At 46.3% G+C, this 18,699-nt stretch overlaps 1 protein-coding gene across 1 annotated transcript in view; it reads left to right on the forward strand.

Moving 5' to 3' along the window:
- Positions 1-10,954: 10,954 nt before the first annotated feature.
- Positions 10,955-18,699, forward strand: part of PCIF1 (phosphorylated CTD interacting factor 1) — a 140,616-nt gene continuing 132,871 nt past the window's right edge. Inside the window, exon 1 of the mRNA XM_086932538.1 lies at positions 10,955-11,137. Coding sequence (XP_086788664.1) covers positions 10,955-11,137 — 183 coding nt within the window. The remainder of the gene's footprint in view (positions 11,138-18,699) is intronic.

Genomic DNA, 18,699 nt, shown 5'->3' on the forward strand with positions numbered 1-18,699 from the left:
GAGCTGTATGTATTAACGTTATGCAAACAGCAGCAAACTTCTCACCTTTCTCCAACCTCTGTGACTGCGCTCTCGTTTCTTTCAGTTTAGAGCATTTTTATTCATACCGTGGAGGATATTTTTAACGGACATCCCATTGGCCCCCTTCCTTGCCCCCTACACCCTCTCCCCCTTGCGGACACACACACATGAATATTGTTCATGCTACGAATGGCGGGGGACCTTGCTTTTGAACTCCATGATCCTGTTCACATTTATCAGATCGGAACCACCCTCACGCTTTCCCACGAATCACTGCAGAGGCAGTGTTTTGCTTCCTGACCAAGGTTCAGGGGCTCGGTAATCTGACTCCTCCCATTAATCCCATATAATGCATGGGATGCTGTGTGCATACGTTGAAATACAAGTGCCCCCTATGAACACGAGGGATGCTTGTTGTTCACAATGCACTAATTGTAAAGCATAACACTTTACAGCAGCTGAGCAAACGTTCAGTATAATAAAGAGGTTATGCACTTTTCTTACTTCTATTCGATCATGTGCACAGATGCTACAAGGCCTGTAGTGTGTGTAAAGCCTTTAACCAGTTCTGCTTTTCAGCAACTGAGTGTTGCATTCTGTCACTTGTAGACTTGTTATCACCCTTACAGGGACAGGATGTTGCCGGAAAAAAAATCCAGGCCTGGCTGAAAGAGAGGTTTATCACATAGGCCCCCTTGGAACCCCACAGCTGTGTCTGCGTGCGTGCGAGTTGTGTGTCTGTATGTGGGCCAACAGATATCTTCTTGCCGCTCAAATGCAGGAGGTGGGAACATGAAATGAGGCTCCAGGACATCGGGAGAGTCCGAGGCGCCCTGACCTAAAGCTTGCATGTCATCACTCACTATGAGAGGATGCTCAGGGCTGGTGTGTCTTTTGGAGCGGTTTAGACAGCATGTGAGGGCATTTATAAAGAGACAGCAGAGTGGGAGTGACAGCAGAGTGGGGGTGACAGCAACAGCGGGAGCGACAGCATGAGAGAGAGCGACAGCATGAGAGAGAGCGACAGCATGAGAGAGAGCGACAGCATGAGAGGGAGCGACAGCATGAGAGGGAGCGACAGCATGAGAGGGAGCGACAGCATGAGAGATAGCAGAGTCACAGTGACAGCCAAGTGAGAGCATGAGAGACAGCAGAGTGACAGTGACAGCATGAGAGACAGCATGAGAGTGATAGCAGCGTGAGAGGAGAGTGACAGCCAAGTGAGAGTGACACCATGAGACAGCAGAGTGAGTGTGACACCATGAGAGTGAGAACATGAGACAGCAGAGTGAGAGTGACAGCATGAGAGACAGCCGAATGAGAGTGATAGCCAAGTGAGAGCCAGCAGAGTGAGAGCCAGCAGAGTGAGAGCCAGCAGTGAGAGGAGAGTGACAGCCAAGTGAGTGTGACACCATGAGAGACAGCAGAGTGAGAGTGAAACCATGAGAGAGTGAGAGCATGAGACAGCAGAGTGAGAGCACGAGACAGCAGAGTGGGAGCGACAGCAGAGTGGGAGCGACAGCATGAGAGATAGAGTGAGAGTAACAGCCAAGTGAGAGCATGAGAGACATGCAAAGTTGCTTGCAAGGTTTTTTTGTGTATTTAAACTTATTTAGAAACAGGAGATTGATCAAACTTGACTGGCAAAAATGATGAGATCAACTTTAAATAAAAGACCTGTTTTTCATGCAACGTTATTTTTTGTTACAGTGACTACGTTTCGTTGTGTTATAACTTAACAAGAGTGGACCACAACGCAAGTGGATTTCAAAGAACAATTCATCTATGTCTTGTCCACTTGTAAATTGTTGATTATTCTTTACTGCTTTTTAGAAATTGTACCCCATGAAATGAAAATTTGATATATAAAACTTTTTTCAAAAAACTACTTCCCGTATAGCATTTTTCTACAGTGAGTTGTTACCACTTTGTCACTCAAGTAAGAGTTGAATCAGATGAAAAACAGGTCTTTTAATTAATTTAAGTTGATCTCATAATTTTTGCCAGTCAAGTTTGATCAATCTCCTGTTTCTAAATAAGTTTAAAAACACAAAAAAAAACCTTGCAAGCAACTTTGCATATACTATATCTCAGCCCAAGCTCGCAAGGGTTTATTGGGTCACCCACCTTCATATTCTTATAGTGGCAATGCAGGCACCCTTGCACCATGGTGCAAAGATACTGGTGTTGTAAGCTGGATAGTTTTTATGCACGATATCTTCCTTCCATCCTGCTCGAGCATTGTGGCTGCAGCAGTCTGGGGCAGGAAGGGTAATGCAGCACACATAGAAAGAGGAAGTAACTAGGACAAATAAAAATATTCTCATGGTTACACTTCACCTGGGGAAGTGTAGCATTTTGGCACATTCCCAGGTTTACCAAGGTTGGTAAATTTGGGAACGCGCCAAAATATATGAGAACACTTCCCCAGGTTACAGTAACACAAAGCAGCGATTTGTGCTGCATTTCTCTGGATTTATCAAGCTATGAAGAGCACTGCAAGGTGGCGTAGCATGGCTTGATAAATTTCCATGCCCATTGTGCGGTGCAAGGCCAACACAAAACTTGCATAAATATGCCCGTAGCCTTTCGTATTGCAGACACCTCCTTCTAGAGCACATGAACCCATTTATCAACTAGTATTTGCAATGCAATAGGTCTCGCATTAGTAAAAGTTTGAGCTATTAGCGTTGCTGATAATAATGCAACGCCAATAACTGAAACATTTAGTAATGCGAGACCTATTGCATTGCAAATGTTTGTCTATTACAGACATTTTGCAGAGAAATGTTGCGTTTGTTTCATGCAACATCCATAAATATTGTTTCTATTCGATAAAAACAGAACCTCGTATTTGAGAAATAGGAGGGTGTCACAGAGATTATTTGTAGTAATATTAGTGAGCTGCTGCTGTAATACAAACAATATTAAATACACACCTCACTATTCTTGAATATATAATGTAGCAGCTTTCAAATTTGAACGAGTGTGCCTGTGCACTGATAGTGACATGGCCAAAGAGGGCATGAGGGAACTGAATTGGGACATGTTACTTGACCTCTGGAGTGCAAAACCAGGAAAGTACTGACTGTTTCTTCATTTCAGATCCGAACCCTGTTCATTGCGGTGTTTTTTTGCATGGCACATCTGCAATCAGAAAGTGCCCTGCCCCCCAGAGAGCAGGAGACCACGTACTGAAGGAGTGAATGGGAGATGCTGATTGGTGGAACAGTATTTTGCTTAAAGGAATGAGAGTGTGCTTGGGGTCGGACTGTATGAACTGCGCTTGGTGGCACGGTTGTTTGCACCTGTACTTGGTGCGGGTGCTGCTGTTGTGTCCACTGTATGCAGTGCTTCACATGGGGTAGACATTGTCTGTGCTAATAATAAGTACCAGCTTATACTGAGCAAACACTCGTTATTAAGTTGTTTTCAAGGCAGAAATCCCTTGCAATTCATGAATACACATTATTCTGTTGGAACTAAATAGTACTGACTTTATCAACGTTAGAGGAATAAAGACCTTACCTATATATAAATTGGTAATTGCAGCCTATAAAACAAGTAGCCCTAGGACCTCAGGAACACAGACGTGACTTCTGCATAAATACAAAAACTGGGGTAGAGCTGTGATGAGACCAGCGAGGAAGGCCGCGGGGCATTCAACTCCCACTGCAGTCCATACACAGCGCCAGTATTAGTGTAGCAGTCGTCAAGATATGGTAGTTGAAGAGACCCCGATTACCTGCATCATTTAGCAACAATGAGCGCGGTAGCACGAGCAGCCTCAAGCAACCGCAGCACAATAGGACCCTCTAGCAAGTGTAGCAGCCGGGACAGGGAGGTATAGTAGTTCACAGAAGGATGCAGCAGGTGATAAGTCGTGAGGGCCCCGGGTGAACAGCCTAAATATTGCAGCACAGCAGGGATTATGTTGATAGAGTGTAGGTATCAGCAGGGACCCAGTGGATAATACAGCAGTTCAATGCTCCTATGTCCTAACCCTCCGTTAGGGAGTACTGTCTGGGCAAAGTGCATTCATAGGTGGGGCCCAATCAATTCTAGGCCCGTTCAAAGGCAAGTATGGCACGTTTTTCTTACCCACCGCATGGAGCGCCAGCGACCTCTGTTCACGGGAACACCAGTCCCACGATCACTCAAGCCTGGCTGTGCGCCAGTCACAGGGGAGTGCCGGTGTGAACAGTACAACAACTCCAGAGGCAAGAGTCACTCAGGGTGAGTGCCGCTCTTGTGCAGGACCCTCCCGGGGCGACATCCCCTGTACCGTTAGCAGTGTCGGGGGGAGGGGGACCCACCTCTCACACACTCTGAAGCTCCAATGGGAGTCCCCTCAGTCCATGAAAGCTGCGCCCCTCTGTCTGTCTCATGGGGGCAGACAAAGCAACTCTGCTCTCTAGCACACCTCCCCTCCAGGCTTTCCTTTCAACTGAACGGCAGTCCACCGTTGGGATAGCCGCCAGGTCCTCCTCTACTCTGCCTAGGGAGTCAGCAACCCAATGCAGTAAGTGTGCCACGCCAGCCGCAGGCCCGGGCCCAATCAACCGTAGCCTTGCACATTTGATAAACAGAGCCCAGACAGGAGGGAGAAGTTTCGAAATCTGATATCAGTTCCGGTTTGTGCCTTAACTAACACGATGTACTCCCAAAAATCAAACTAATTAAGAGACGCATTTATCTCTGCCATAAGCTAGATGGAGAGGATTCACGCAATCATGTACCCGTATTTAGTTATTTTACAGAAGAGAATGTGTCATTACCAAAAATGGCAAAGTGAACCTGCATTTAACTGCTTTCTGGACAAGCTTCCGGTTCACCACAAAGGAAATGACGAACACCGTTGAAAAATGTTAACCACGTTCTCCACAGCAAAAAGGAACACCATACATACCAAAACTAACAAGGGTTAGAGAGTACAGGGCTGGGGTAGAGTGGTACTCGGGGAACATGGAGCCCTTTGGAAGAGAAAACCATAGTTCGAGAAGGCACGTGAAACGGAAATAAATTAGAGAAGGGCACGATGAATGGGGCATATGAGAAGTCAAAGAATAAATAAAACACAAAGGAATTACAGAACGGGCAACAAAATGTAAAGAAAGGTGCAAAGCTGCACTCACAGCATCCGTCCCGCCTGCCTGCCTGGGCTGTTTCTGCCTCACGCACACGGAAAGAGATGAACTAACCGAAACTTAAGAGGAATGTGTTCATTGCCCTCCCCGGGTCCGTCTCTGTCAGCCTATTGATCAGCGCCGCGCGCCTCTCTGCAGACTCCTCCTGCATTCCAGAGAGGCGTGCGTCGCGATCCGGTCTGCAATGCATGCTGTGGAGACAAGACCTGGCCGCACGCACAACGTTATCCTATGGGGAAACGCTGCGCGCGGCCAGGTCTGGTCTCCCTTCGTCAGTCTCAGACTGCTGAAACGACGACTATAGTTCTCGCTTGCGAGAACGTGCTTTCAGCGCGTTAGTCGTAGGCGAGACCTAAAAAGTAATGCATGGCAGGAAGTCATCCTGCTGCACTACATGACATGGGCAAGAATGTGCCTTATTGAACATTAAATGGCCCATTCCTCTTTTCCAGGCGCTGTCGCACAACATGCTGCCTAGCGCAAACACAGGCATCTTTGCACCATGGTGCAAGAGATCCTGCGTTGGAAGCAGGATTGATGTGTGCAGGAGGGGACACCTTCCAGCAAAAATACAATCCACTGAGGCATTTTACTCTGTGTGCTGCAGATTCTGCAGCACACATAGACCGAGGAAAAAACGAACGAAAAGAAAGAGATTTCTCCTGGTTACGCCTCACCTGGGAAGGCATGGCATTTTGGTGCATTTGCACAGAGTTGTGTTACTGCTGATTTATCAGGCCACACAGTGACCTTGTGTATCTCATTAAAATTGCATTTGGGGGATGTGTGGTGCAAAATCAGCACAATCCCCATTATAAGTTGGGCCCAGAACTACTTGCGTGGAATTTATCAATCTATTCATCGTCAAACAAGACAATTCCCAGACATTCAGTTAATGAATATCATACAAATACTACCTTAGTGAATGAGTGGTCTCGTTCAGCGATCAATCAGTTAGAAATATGTTCAGGAATGCCACAATAAGTAAACAGTTTATTTAGTGGTTCTGAAATAACCAAATGCTGCGGATACTATGCTTTTACATGATAGGTAGGAGTATGCCTGCTTTAGGGCTAAGTCCAAATGCCTCTGAAAGAGGGGAGCAAGGACTGTCTTACTTACACAGCCTTAACATTATTTGAAAATCCTCCCTCCCTCTTTACTGACCGGAAAGTTTTAAAGGGCACCCAGGTTTAAAAAAAATGATTTTGTTTCAGAGGCCGCAGCACTTAAGTTTAAAGACGTCTGTCCTTCAGTAGAGACATCGTGCTCAGTTACACCAACATGCGAATGAGATCATCGCCTGTCTAGTTAAACCCCCCGCCCAGACAATTAATTTTCAGAAAAGGAGCCCAATTAAAAAAAAAATACATTTTTACAGGGACATAAGTGCCTAGTTTCATTCACACTAGTACCTAGGGTTGCCACCTTTATCTAATGAAACCTATGATATAATGTACAGATTCAGTCATGAACTACTACGTCTCAAAGAGCTAGTGCATGAGGGGGAGCAGACAGAGGGAGCACTCTGATTGAGATATCAGGACACGCATTAAGCGCGCCTAGTCCTCTCCATCATCAGACGGTAGCGGAAGACAGCAAAAGAATGTTGACTCATGTTGACTCTTAAAATACGAAATCCACAACATTTTTTAATCCCTAAATTTCGGCATATTGGGAGTATCCATTTTCCCCCTCTCCTTCACATGGGCAGGGCAGAACTGTGCATGCTCCAGTTTCCTTGCAGGCATCACAGAAGGGGCATGCCAACCTATCCATTCATGGCACCGAGCCCAACTTGAGATGCATGAGAACAAGTAAAGGGCGCCATAACAAAACTGGATGGTATAGTGTCCTAGCTGCCGCAGGTTGATCTCGTCAAGGAACTGCTCTGTCTTAAACTCATCCTTCACCAAGAGAAAAGCATTGGTTAGGGGACCGAGGTAGGGATGTGAATGCATTAGGTTCATTGTGTACTGGCCAGAATTGGCTTTGATGGCATTCTTGCTAATAGACCACGGTGTTATCGCGTTTTCCCACAAAATCCCATCACCGTCTTTCTTAGTGTGACTTTGATATATCTAATCCATGGGATTTTGTCAGAACCTGGGAGGCCCCAGATTTCTTCCATACCCAGGTGATATAAGCTTGGAAGTGGCCAAGAGCCTCCTCCAATAAAGGATTGGTCTCATCCCTATCCCTTCTGGGGTCGACTGAATACCCATATTTAACCGGATTGGAAGCAATTGGGTGCTGACAGGGAGGCCCGTCAGCTGGCGCAGCAGCCCATTTTCCACTAGAATAAGAGCCAATACGTCCTTGTGGCCCCAGAGCTCCACTCTGTAAAGGGAAGCTTCCATTGCCTATTGTTTATAAATTTACAGCACCTGGGAAACTGGTCGGAATTTGGTACTTCTCTGTACTTAAATCAATGCTGACCAAGTTTAAGTCTGTACCTATCAATACGACGAAAACAGTCCAGTTGCTCAGCAAGGATCAATTCTAGGTACTGAAAGGTGGGCACACCCTCCAGAGAGGAGCCTTAAATGTTGGGTCGGGTCTAGTGGTGTTACAAGGACCAAGAACCATGGATTTAATTTGTGACGTTAATGTGTTGTCCGCAAGCCTGCGAGGCTTGGAGAACCCCCCTCCCCCACCCATTTAGGTTGTCAATTAGGTCATTAACATAGATTGCAAAAAGGCGAAGTGCTAAAACACAACCTTTCCTGACCCCTCTCGCGACGTTAAAAGTGCTGTCAGCTTGTCTAACTGACCACACCTCATCGGTGCATAACTGTGCTCACAATGTCGTACGATATTGACCAGGAAGTATTTAAAAATATCTATATCGGCCAGCCCCCATCAGTGGGGGCCTCGGAACCAGGTCAAAGACAGAACAAAGATCTTCAAAGACTACATACATACACCCTCTCCCATAACCACCCTCTTCCAGAAAAGCATGTAGCAGCAGTACAGATCCAGCTTGCTAGTACTATTCCTAAAGTCAGCCCGTAGGGGTTGACCACTGAATTCGCATCTAGCCATTCTTGTAAACTTCCTAGAATTCTGCTGAATAACTTCTGGGAACAGTCAATATGGCTTATTGGCCTACAATTAGATGGAAATGATGGGCAGCCTTTTTTTTTTTATAAGGAAACGATTTCTGCCCCCCAGCTAAGTAGGCAGAATGGAAGCCCCCATTCAATTTATCGTTAAAAAGAACTGTAAAATAGGGACCCAAAACATTGAATCTCAATGTAGGTGGTCACCCGCAATTTTATTGTGACCTACAGCTAGAAAAGTGTGTGGCCTAATCAGCTGAAGAGACACTGGTCTCCACAATGTGGAAACCCTCTGTAGAACCTGTTGACATCAGGTACCAAAATTAACACTGATCTCCCTTTCGCACAGCATCTAGAACTCCTACCCACTTCTCAGCCTCCCACTCCTGTTTGGTGTGGGACAAAGCCCTTTTACACCCAACCCTCCTAATATTAATCTCATTTCTTTTGTCTTGCTTGATGGCTTGTATTAGAGCAAGCCAAGCCCGCCTGCAGGAAGAGTTAAAGCATGTTGGGAGGAGCTTTCTTCCATGCAGCTTTATTGGATTCAACAAAGATTCTACTCAGCTCTTCAAACATGTTATTGTGCCTTGTGCTACTCTTCTCCTGTACATCGCAAGTGTGCCAACCCTGGCGAGGATAGTAGCCCTTCCAGATGGTCTATGAGACCGCCCTCATCGCACTGAGACCGCCCTCATCGCAGCAACAGACGACATTCGAACTCTACTGGACAATGGAGACACAGTCGCCCTCATCCTCCTTGACCTCTCTGCAGCATTCGACACAGTCTGCCACAAAACCATTTTACAACGCCTCAATAACATCGGAATCCAAGGAAAAGCACTTGAATGGATCACCTCGTTCCTCACCGGAAGAACCCAGAGAGTCCGCCTTCCACCATTCAAGTCCGAGGCCTCTGAAGTCATCTGCGGCGTACCACAAGGATCCTCACTCAGCCCCACCCTCTTCAACGTATACATGAGCCCCCTCGCGGCCATCGCACGCCAACACAACCTCAACATCATCTCTTACGCGGATGACACTCAACTGATCCTTTCTCTCACCAATGACCCCAGCACCGCCAAAACTAACCTACACGAAGGAATGAAAGAAGTTGCCGAATGGATGAAACAAAGCCGTCTGAAACTGAACTCAGACAAAACAGAAGTCCTCATCTTAGGTACATCCCCCTCTGCATGGGACGACTCCTGGTGGCCGGAAGCCCTCGGAAAAGCACCCATCCCGACAGACCACGCACGGAACCTAGGCGTCATCCTGGATTCTTCACTCTCAATGAACAGACAAGTCAGCGCCGTATCCTCTTCCTGCTTCAACATTCTTCGCATGCTCAGAAAAACATTTCGCTGGATCCCCTCCGACACAAGAAAAACAGTCACCCACGCTCTGATCACGAGCCGACTGGACTACGGAAACACCCTCTACGAAGGTACTACCGCAAAACTCCAGAAGAAACTCCAACGAATCCAAAACGCCTCAGCCAGACTCATATTAGACATCCCACGCAACGAACACATCTCTGGTCACCTTAAAGACCTCCACTGGCTACCCGTCAATAAGAGGATCACTTTCCGACTGCTTACCCACGCACACAAATCACTCTACGACATCGGTCCAGAATGCCTCAACTCACGACTGTCCTTTTACACCCCCTCCCGCCAACTACGTTCTTCCAGCCAAGCCCTCGCCACTGTACCTCGCATCAACAAGACCACCATGGGAGGCAGATCCTTTTCATACCTGGCTGCTAAAACATGGAACTCACTCCCCGCTTACCTTCGCCTTACCCAGAACCACCTACCATTCAGAAAGCAACTTAAAACGTGGATATTTGACAAGTAATCCTCCTCCCCTTCCTAAGCGCCTTGAAACCCTCTGGGTATGTAGTGCGCTATACAAATTCTATGACTTGACTTGACAACTGCCACAAGCTCTTCAGAGTGAATAATCCTACAATTTCACTCGGCGCATGTTAAATAACCTCAGTCTACTATCAAAGGGGGAGCAACTGCCATGTCACAGGGTGGAAGGGCTACGATAATAGAAATGCGCTGTGATAACTGTGGACTAACATGTTAATTACATAGGGCCACACCTACCTAAAAGGCCACACCTACCAAAAAGTAACCAATCAGACTAGTGCAAGACGGACCATTCCAAGAATGTTAACTTTCTCTATCGGATGTGGTTCTGCCATTACAGACTCGTTGCAAAATCAGCAAACTGGTACCTGCCAAATAATTAGCAATACGCTCCATGAAGACGAAGTGTACAAAAAAAAACACACACACCACTCATTTGAACAGCAATAAAATGTTCTGCTATTCACAAATGAATAAAAGGACGCCCCCCAGTTTTCACAGTAAATTTCTTGATATCGATAAAATCCAACGCCCCCGTCACTGAGGCGAAAAAGCCCCGCCCTGACCTTTAATTCCGATATATTATTTCGCCCTCCAGAAAGCAAAATCATAAGTGGGCTTAACTTTACACGGTCGAGCATGAAAGGTTCTCTACCCATTCCAATTTGATAGAGCTGACGTTTTTCAGAATTTGCTAGATCTACTTTCCTTCGATTATCGGTAAACACGAGCCTTATTGTTTTACGCCACTTTTACCGATTCATCCTCGGGGTATGTCGGAACAGTATTGTCTGAAACTAGCAGCGATATGGACCAACGTCCGCATCAGGAAACAACTCTTCGCATGCGCCACTCCCAATATGGCGTACATCGCCTGACAGATCGTTGCTCAGGGCTGCGCGTGCGCACTTGGCAGGGCCGGGTCCGGAATACAAGATGGCGGCGGCGGTGGGGAGGGAGAGGCGGAGGCGGGACAGCAGTACGCAGAGTGGAGCCTATTCCCGAGTCCCCGCTAATCCAGCCCCAGGTAAGGCTAGCGGCCACTCCGCGAACTGTCGATATGACCGCCTTATAGCGGAATCCCTCAGGCTTCCGAATCTGCTACCGGCAATAAGAACTTTGTCTTATTTAACAGAAAATCCACCAGAAAACGGAACAGTCGCCGGCGCCCGCCATTTTGCTGCTTCCCCTTCTTGTTGTGGGCGGGAGACGCGGGCACGCGCACTGCCAAAAGAACAAAGAAATAAAAAGTAAATAAAATTGAATTCGCGGTCAACTGAAGGAAAAAGGATGCGTAGAAGCCGTCTTTAGCGGCCTACGGGCCACCGTCGTCCGGAGGGAAGAATACGACCGGAGACTGCCGAGCTCACGTCCGTCCCCCACGGCTCCCGTTCTCCTTCTGATACTCGTCGCCCTGCTGCCTTTTGTTGGCTCACTCAGTCAGCCCAGCGGGCCGGGCGCGCGCGCAGGGGGAGGGATATGGCACGAGCGGCAATGGCGAGCGCGTGCGGGGCGGGGAGTGCGCCTGCGTATACACTCAACCACAAGAAATCTACCTTAGGGCTACACGATGGTGTAGGAGCTGCTCAGACTGTCGTTGACGCTATGACTGCCAGCGGAACGTGGTGCCTTGCTCGCCCGTAGAAGGCACGCGCGGCGGCAATATGAAGCAAACCGGGCGCGAGATCATCATTTTACTGACAGTTGACAGCTCGTGATTTTTTGGGACATTTAGGTTTTGAAGGTTCCGGAACAAAACGAATGCCGTTTATTAATGGCGGCCACCTCATTTTGAGTGACGGATGTGGTGGACGTGGCCATCGTTCATGGTCGTTTTAATGAACCTTTAGACAAATAACACATGAGCAAAGCGCGTAAACGTAAATGCAGCTGTGAAGCATTTAAAAATATTATCTTGGTATTTGGACGTGTTTTTTTTGGGTAAACGACGTGTTAATAAGCCCGTTTTGGTTGGCTCTCGTTCGACGGGCTCCTCAAAAAGGCGAAAGTTGCATTTGTTCACAGGATCATAAGTGATGCATAACCCATGTATATTTTTCTGGGAACACTTGAGATAAATAATAAATTATGTTGGCTTGATATTGTAATATGCAAAAAAGGCATCTTAGACTAAGAAAAATTGAGAACTAATAATTAATGACTCGCTGAAACAGCCGGACCAAATTTCACATTTACGCATAGTGCCTTGCAGCCGAAAAACATGTGCTTGAATAAAGTGAAAAGGGTTCAGCAGTAGGACCCAGACACGTCTGTGTCTTTGTCTATATGTATCTACCTCTATGCATACACACAAGGGGCAACCTGTTGTAGCAAATGGCAATGCAATAGGGCTTTCTTATGAATGCACTGCCATGCCAGGTATAAAAATCAACGTAAGCTAGTGATTTCCCTCCCATTTTGGTCTGCTGCCTGAGATAAACGCCGTATACAACCTAGTTTTATAACACTTTATTAGTAGTACATTGGTTCAAGCCCAGGCAGCTGAACTAAAAAAAAATGATTCGTGCTGTGTGAGGGACAAGCACTGTTTTGTAGAAGTACACAACTTTTGCCCAATTGTGTGGGGGACAAGCACTCTTTTGTAGAAGCATACAACTTTTGCCCAATCATAACATGTTCTTGCTCCCAACATGTGGGTGGAGCCAAAGCCCCTCTCCTAGTGATTCTCACATAATTAGCAACAGCTCCACTGTCCAACCAGACCATAATGACATTGCTGATGTCAATGCAACAGCATGCACACCCAAAATAAACAGATTGGCTTAACCCGTTGCGTGCTCATGATGCACGGTTGAGCTGCACTCATGATGAGCTGAGCTCGTCGTGACCGTTGGAACGTTAACACGCGGGGATAATTTTCCCGCTGTGCTGAACGTTCCAAAACGGGTGTGGTCGTGACGAACTCCGCTCGTCATGAGTGCAGCTCCACTGTTCCTCATGCCGAACCGAGGTCGTCACAAGCACAGCGGTGCCACACGCGCCCCCGTCCCCTCTGCAAAGCAGGTGAAAACGCCCCGCAGAGAAGGGGTTAAAAATAACCTGTACTTGTAAAGCTTACGTATCACCCAAGGGTATCAATGTGCTGAATAACAGTTGTTTTATTGTTGCCCAACTCAATGGTACTCATTTTATCAACCTCAGATGGATGGAAGGCTGAGTGGACCTGCTGGGATTTGAATCTGTGACCTTGCGGTCAAACACACTCCTACAGTGGCCACATTAGTCTACTGAGCCACCAGACCAGACACAGTGGTCAAGGCATAGAAAAATACTTTTATTTGATTTGTTAAAATCATAAAATGGTGGAACATACCACCATGTGGTAAACAATGTCATATAAAGTGAAACATGCCCCCATGTGCTGGGCAACATTGCACAATGTACGTGATGAGTAAAAACAGGAAAAGCAATTTAAAAAGGCGAGACATGCCCGTGTGCTGGGCAACATTATGCAGGTGTACATGCTAAATAAAACCAGAAAAAACCGTTTTAAAAAGGGGAAGATAGCCCTCACATAACATTGGAGCTAACAAGCGACAGTTATAACAAGGAATCAGCACACATTTAGAGCTTTTGCTTCAGTAAGCGTGTCTGTCCCCCCTGTCTTAAATAAAGTGCTTAAAGTGATATAGAATAAAAGGGTAAAGGGAGGAGAGGAAGCTGCAAAGAGCATTACGAAAGATCTGGGTTGGGCTGCAATATGTCCAGATTTCACAGTTCCTGTTTTGCTGCAGCCTTCTTTTCGAGCTCTTTGCAGGAAAGTTGGATCGAAGAGCTACTGAGGCATTTTATCCCAGACTTGTAATTTCTCTTAGCATTGGCCTCAGAAGGATCTTTCTTAAATTGTTTATGGCCGGGTAGATACATAATAGATGTAATAGCGACTCTTCTCCTTTGTCTCAAAGGCGACAATCCAAAGATGGCCAAGTCTGTACCATTTTGGGATGAGGTCTTTCATCGAAAGCAACCCCAATCTCAGTAAACATAGTTTCCTCTTATAGTGATCTCTGAAGCATTCTTGTAGATAGGGTTGTTGTTTCAAGTGTTTGTACGTTGGCATCACCATCCAGGCGTGACTTTTGCCAGCCACTAATGCTTTATCAGTTTGCAATGATATTTGTTTAATAGCTTTGTTTGTAATTTGTTTAAAAGCGAGGTATGACATTGGTGAATGCCAAGCTATAGCGATAGAAGCGCTTGCCTAAGAGTCTTACATGTAGAATTGATCTGCCTAGCCTGTTTTACCACCTCCTCCCAACAGTGATAGGCTAGAGCAGAGGTCTTCAAACTTGTTGATGCCGAGACCCCCTTGTAAAACCTTTTTTAGGCGTAAGGACCCCCTTTCGAAAAAAAATTCTAGAAACTGGTACTCCTCATCATCAACTTTTGACAACCATAAATGCACCTGTTAGACCCCATCACATCCATCCATCATCATTCATCCACCCACACTTTCACACATCCATCCATCTATCCTTCATCCATCTACCCTTTCATCCTTCCATCCATACTTCATCCATCCACCCTTTCATCCATACATCCATAGTTCATCCACCCACCCTTTCATCCATCCATCCACCCATCATTCATCCCCCACCTTTCCACACATCCATCCATCATTCATCCATGCAACCTTTTATCCATCCATACATCCATCCACCCTTTCATCCATCCATCCGCCCTTTCATCCTTCCATCCATACATCCAGCCTTCATCCGTCCACCCTTTCATCCTTCCATCCACCCTTTCATCCATACATCCATCCTTCATCCACCCACCCTTTCATCCATCCATCCACCTATCATTCATCTCCCCACCTTTTCACACATCCATCCATGCATCATTCATGCAACCTTTTATCCATCCATACATCCATTCTTCATCCACCCACCCTTTCATCCATCCATCCACCCATCATTCATCCCCCACCATTCCACACATCCATCCATCATTCATCCATGCAACCTTTTATCCATACATCTATACTTCATCCATCCACCCTTTCATCCATCCATCCTTCATTCATTAACCCTTTCATCCTTCCATCCATACATCCATCATTCATCCATCCACCCTTTTATCCATCCACCCACCATTCATCCCCCACCTTTCCACACATCCATCCATGCATCATTCATCCATGCAACCGTTTATCCATCCATCCATGCATCCATCCTTCATCCATCCACCCTTTCATCCTTCTATCCATCCATCCTCCGTCCACCCTTTCATCCTTCCATCCATACATCCATCCACCCTTCCATTCATCCACCCACCTTTTCACACATCCACCCTTCATCCATCCACCCTTTCATCCTTCCATGCATACATCCATCCTTCATCCATCCACCCTTTCATCCTTCCATCCATACATCCATCCACCCTTTCATCCATACATCCATCCTTCATCCACCCACCCTTTCATCCATCCACCCACCTATCATTCATCTCCCCACCTTTTCACACATCCATCCATGCATCATTCATGCAACCTTTTATACATCCATCCACCCTTTCATCCTTCCTTCCATCCATCCTTCATCCGTCCACTCTTTCATCCATACATCCATCCTTCATCCATCCACCCTTCATCCGTCCACTCCTTTCAGATTTAATACAATTCAGATGTCATCTATACCAAAAAACAGCTGTCTTATCTCAGTGTCAGCCTGTATATACCTTTTTGCTCTGTAAATTAGAAATTAATTTTGTTGTAAAGAAAATGTTACACAAGTTTGGTATTTCAGTTTTGCAATGAATATGCATTACCTAAATTAATGACAGGAGTTTTTCGATCTCTGAAAAACTTAGCTGGGATCTGCCAGCTGCACATTTATCACTCCTCCCTACCAAATTGTTGCTGCTGGCTGGTAACATCCTGTCGCAGGGTTGGGTTGTCTCCCGTGTTCAACAGTACACGTCACAAGAAGCGTTCTGCTTACCGTAAAAAGCCCGGGATCGGTAGAATGCACATTGTGCCCCTGTTCCTGAAACTTATGGGATGGAAGGCAAGAGCTGCGAAGCGTTTTTTTTTTTTTTTTACAGCAATCGGAGGTAAGTAATCTGTGGTGGTTTAGGAAGGCATACCAACACCCTCGACCATGACCCCCCTCCCCCTTCAACACTCTAAGGGCCGGGTCAGACGGCACAGAAAGTCTGCATATGGCGGCAGCTGAAAAGAAAAACAAAGATGCCGCCCTGCGTCATTCTGTCTATCTGGGGCCAATATGCAAATTGTGTGACTCCCCCAGCCACCCCACCTCGCCTCCCCCTTGTGTATGTGAGGCTGGCTGAAACAGCTTCAGAGACACACCAAAGCCCAAGCCCAAGTACTTCACATTACTTGTTAATGAGGCATGGATGTTTTTTCACACCTCGGTGTGAATTAGGCCTCCACAGTGAGCACCCTCAATTAGCCCGACGCCACTAAGGCAAAGGAACTGCACGCTCTAACAGAATCTGGGACCCCCTTCCCAGGACTCCACGACCCCCCTGGGGGTCGCGCCCCACAGATTGAAGACCTCTGGGCTAGAATGTTGTCTTCTGCTGCCCTCATTCGCCAGTAACATTTGGCCAGAACACCTTTTCTGGCCTGTATCTGGTTTGTTAGGCCGTATTCCAGACATATTTGCGCTTGTGAAATATGGCGGAATTAAGAATTTTTTTTTTAACAAATTTGATTGGTCGAGATTTCGTATTTTAGAGTCCTTGGTGTCCATCATTTCCAAGCCATATGTAATAGAGGGCAGACATTTTGCTGCTACCACCTTTAGTAGGTGACTGGTTGAGCTTCCACGTAGGTTTTTTCTGTATGATTTTGAAAGCAAACTGTAGGTGTTTTAATTTAGATTTACCAAGATCTAAGTGATGTTTGTAGTTTAACTGGCAATCTAGTAGGACACCCAAGTATTTATATTCATCCACATGTTTTAAGGTACACAAATGTATCCTCCAAACAAATTTTGATCGTTTTTTACGAGTGATGCAAAAGCATAGGATGTTGGATTTTTTGAGGTTTATTGTTAAATGTGCGTTTGAGATATACAGCACAAGTTGTGAGATCAGCCGTTGCAAGCCAAGAGGAGTTTGAGAAAGAAGCACAATATCATCCGCATATTGCAGGCTTGCTAGAGATGTTTTTACCAGTTTCTGTGGGTCACCCTGGATTATACAAAGGTTGCTCTCTAGGTCGGTAGTATAAATGTTTAAAAGGCTTGAAGCCAACAAGCATCCTTGCTTTAGCCCATTTGTTGTAAGAATTTTCTTTGTTAGGTGCTGCTCAAGGAGAGAGATTCGTGGAATCACTTCATACTTCCAAGAGACTTCTCAATGTGGGTCGGCCTCCTCCCACACATTCCATTGGCCTTTTCGTGTGTCTTTCAATAATGAAAGCCCGCAAATGGCCAAAGACGGGTGCATGTCCCGCATTCCCTCTAAACTTTTACTCCCATGGCCTATGGGTCTCGGGAGCAAGCAGCGACGCACATTGCACCAGCTGCATTCCTCCAGTATCCTGATCTTGTTTACTTTGTTTTTATTAGGGGTTCCGTGCGTGGCACTGTGTTTTCCCTTTTACTTAGTGCAAAATGCAATTTAGTACAATGCGTCTGGGCGCATGACGTCAGCCTTTTAAAATTACAAATATCAGTGAGCTGAACAAAAAGTTGCACACTTTTTATCGGCTCTCTTTCAGTGTATGCGCCGTTTTAGCAATCTACATGCAGTAACCAATGAGAATACACGCACACTTTACCAGGGGGCTGCAGTTCAGAAGGGTGTTGACAACTGTAGCTTACCTGTGAGTGGCAGCAGGCATTTCTGCTATTAGTAGCGCCTCGTGAATGTGAACGATATTTGAGGCACTGAAGTATCAGTATGTAAACATTTCGGCGTGTTAGAGCTTGTTGTGGCTCTTGTCGAGGCCATTGAGTTTACCGTATGGCTTCACACTTCTGTGTCAAGCAGTACGAGGCCGCCCTGGCTCTCTGCAGAGCCCCCCCACCCCGAAGTGTCTGCAGCTCTGCAGCTGGTTTGCATCTGACCAAATTCACTTTAAACCGTGGTGGAAAGCATTTCAGGCCCAGCAACTAAACAGCAAAGGGGTTAAACAAGCAAACTCTGGAGTCAATCGAACCCACATGCATGGCGAGCAAACCACAAGTTTGGAGATTCATTACTTTGCTTCATAAAACTGCGAGCCTGCGGTCTCCGCAAGGCTAGGTCAGGCGTCAACCGGCGGAACAGCTGCACAGCTTGCACCAGGAGAGGTGTTGTGACAAGGCCAGACAGTTATGCAGTACTGCAGGTATTCATATTTTTATATAGATTCACATGCTACTCTGGGGTTAGTCTGAGTATCAGTGGTTCTTTTTATAGCGCAGCATTCCACATTGAGTTCATCTCAGAGCGCTGCAGAGTGCATGCTTACACTGCAAGGTTACAGTTTTAGGGCTATTCCCATCAGATGAACCACGAGATTACGCAAGGCATAATGGTGTACGCTCAAATGTTCTTTGTATTAACCGTGGTCAGAAGGTCCCTCGCACAGGGTCACTGCTTTTAAATTAT

This window comes from Lissotriton vulgaris, chromosome 7 (genome assembly GCF_964263255.1).
Source record: "Lissotriton vulgaris chromosome 7, aLisVul1.2, whole genome shotgun sequence".
NCBI lineage: Eukaryota > Metazoa > Chordata > Amphibia > Caudata > Salamandridae > Lissotriton > Lissotriton vulgaris.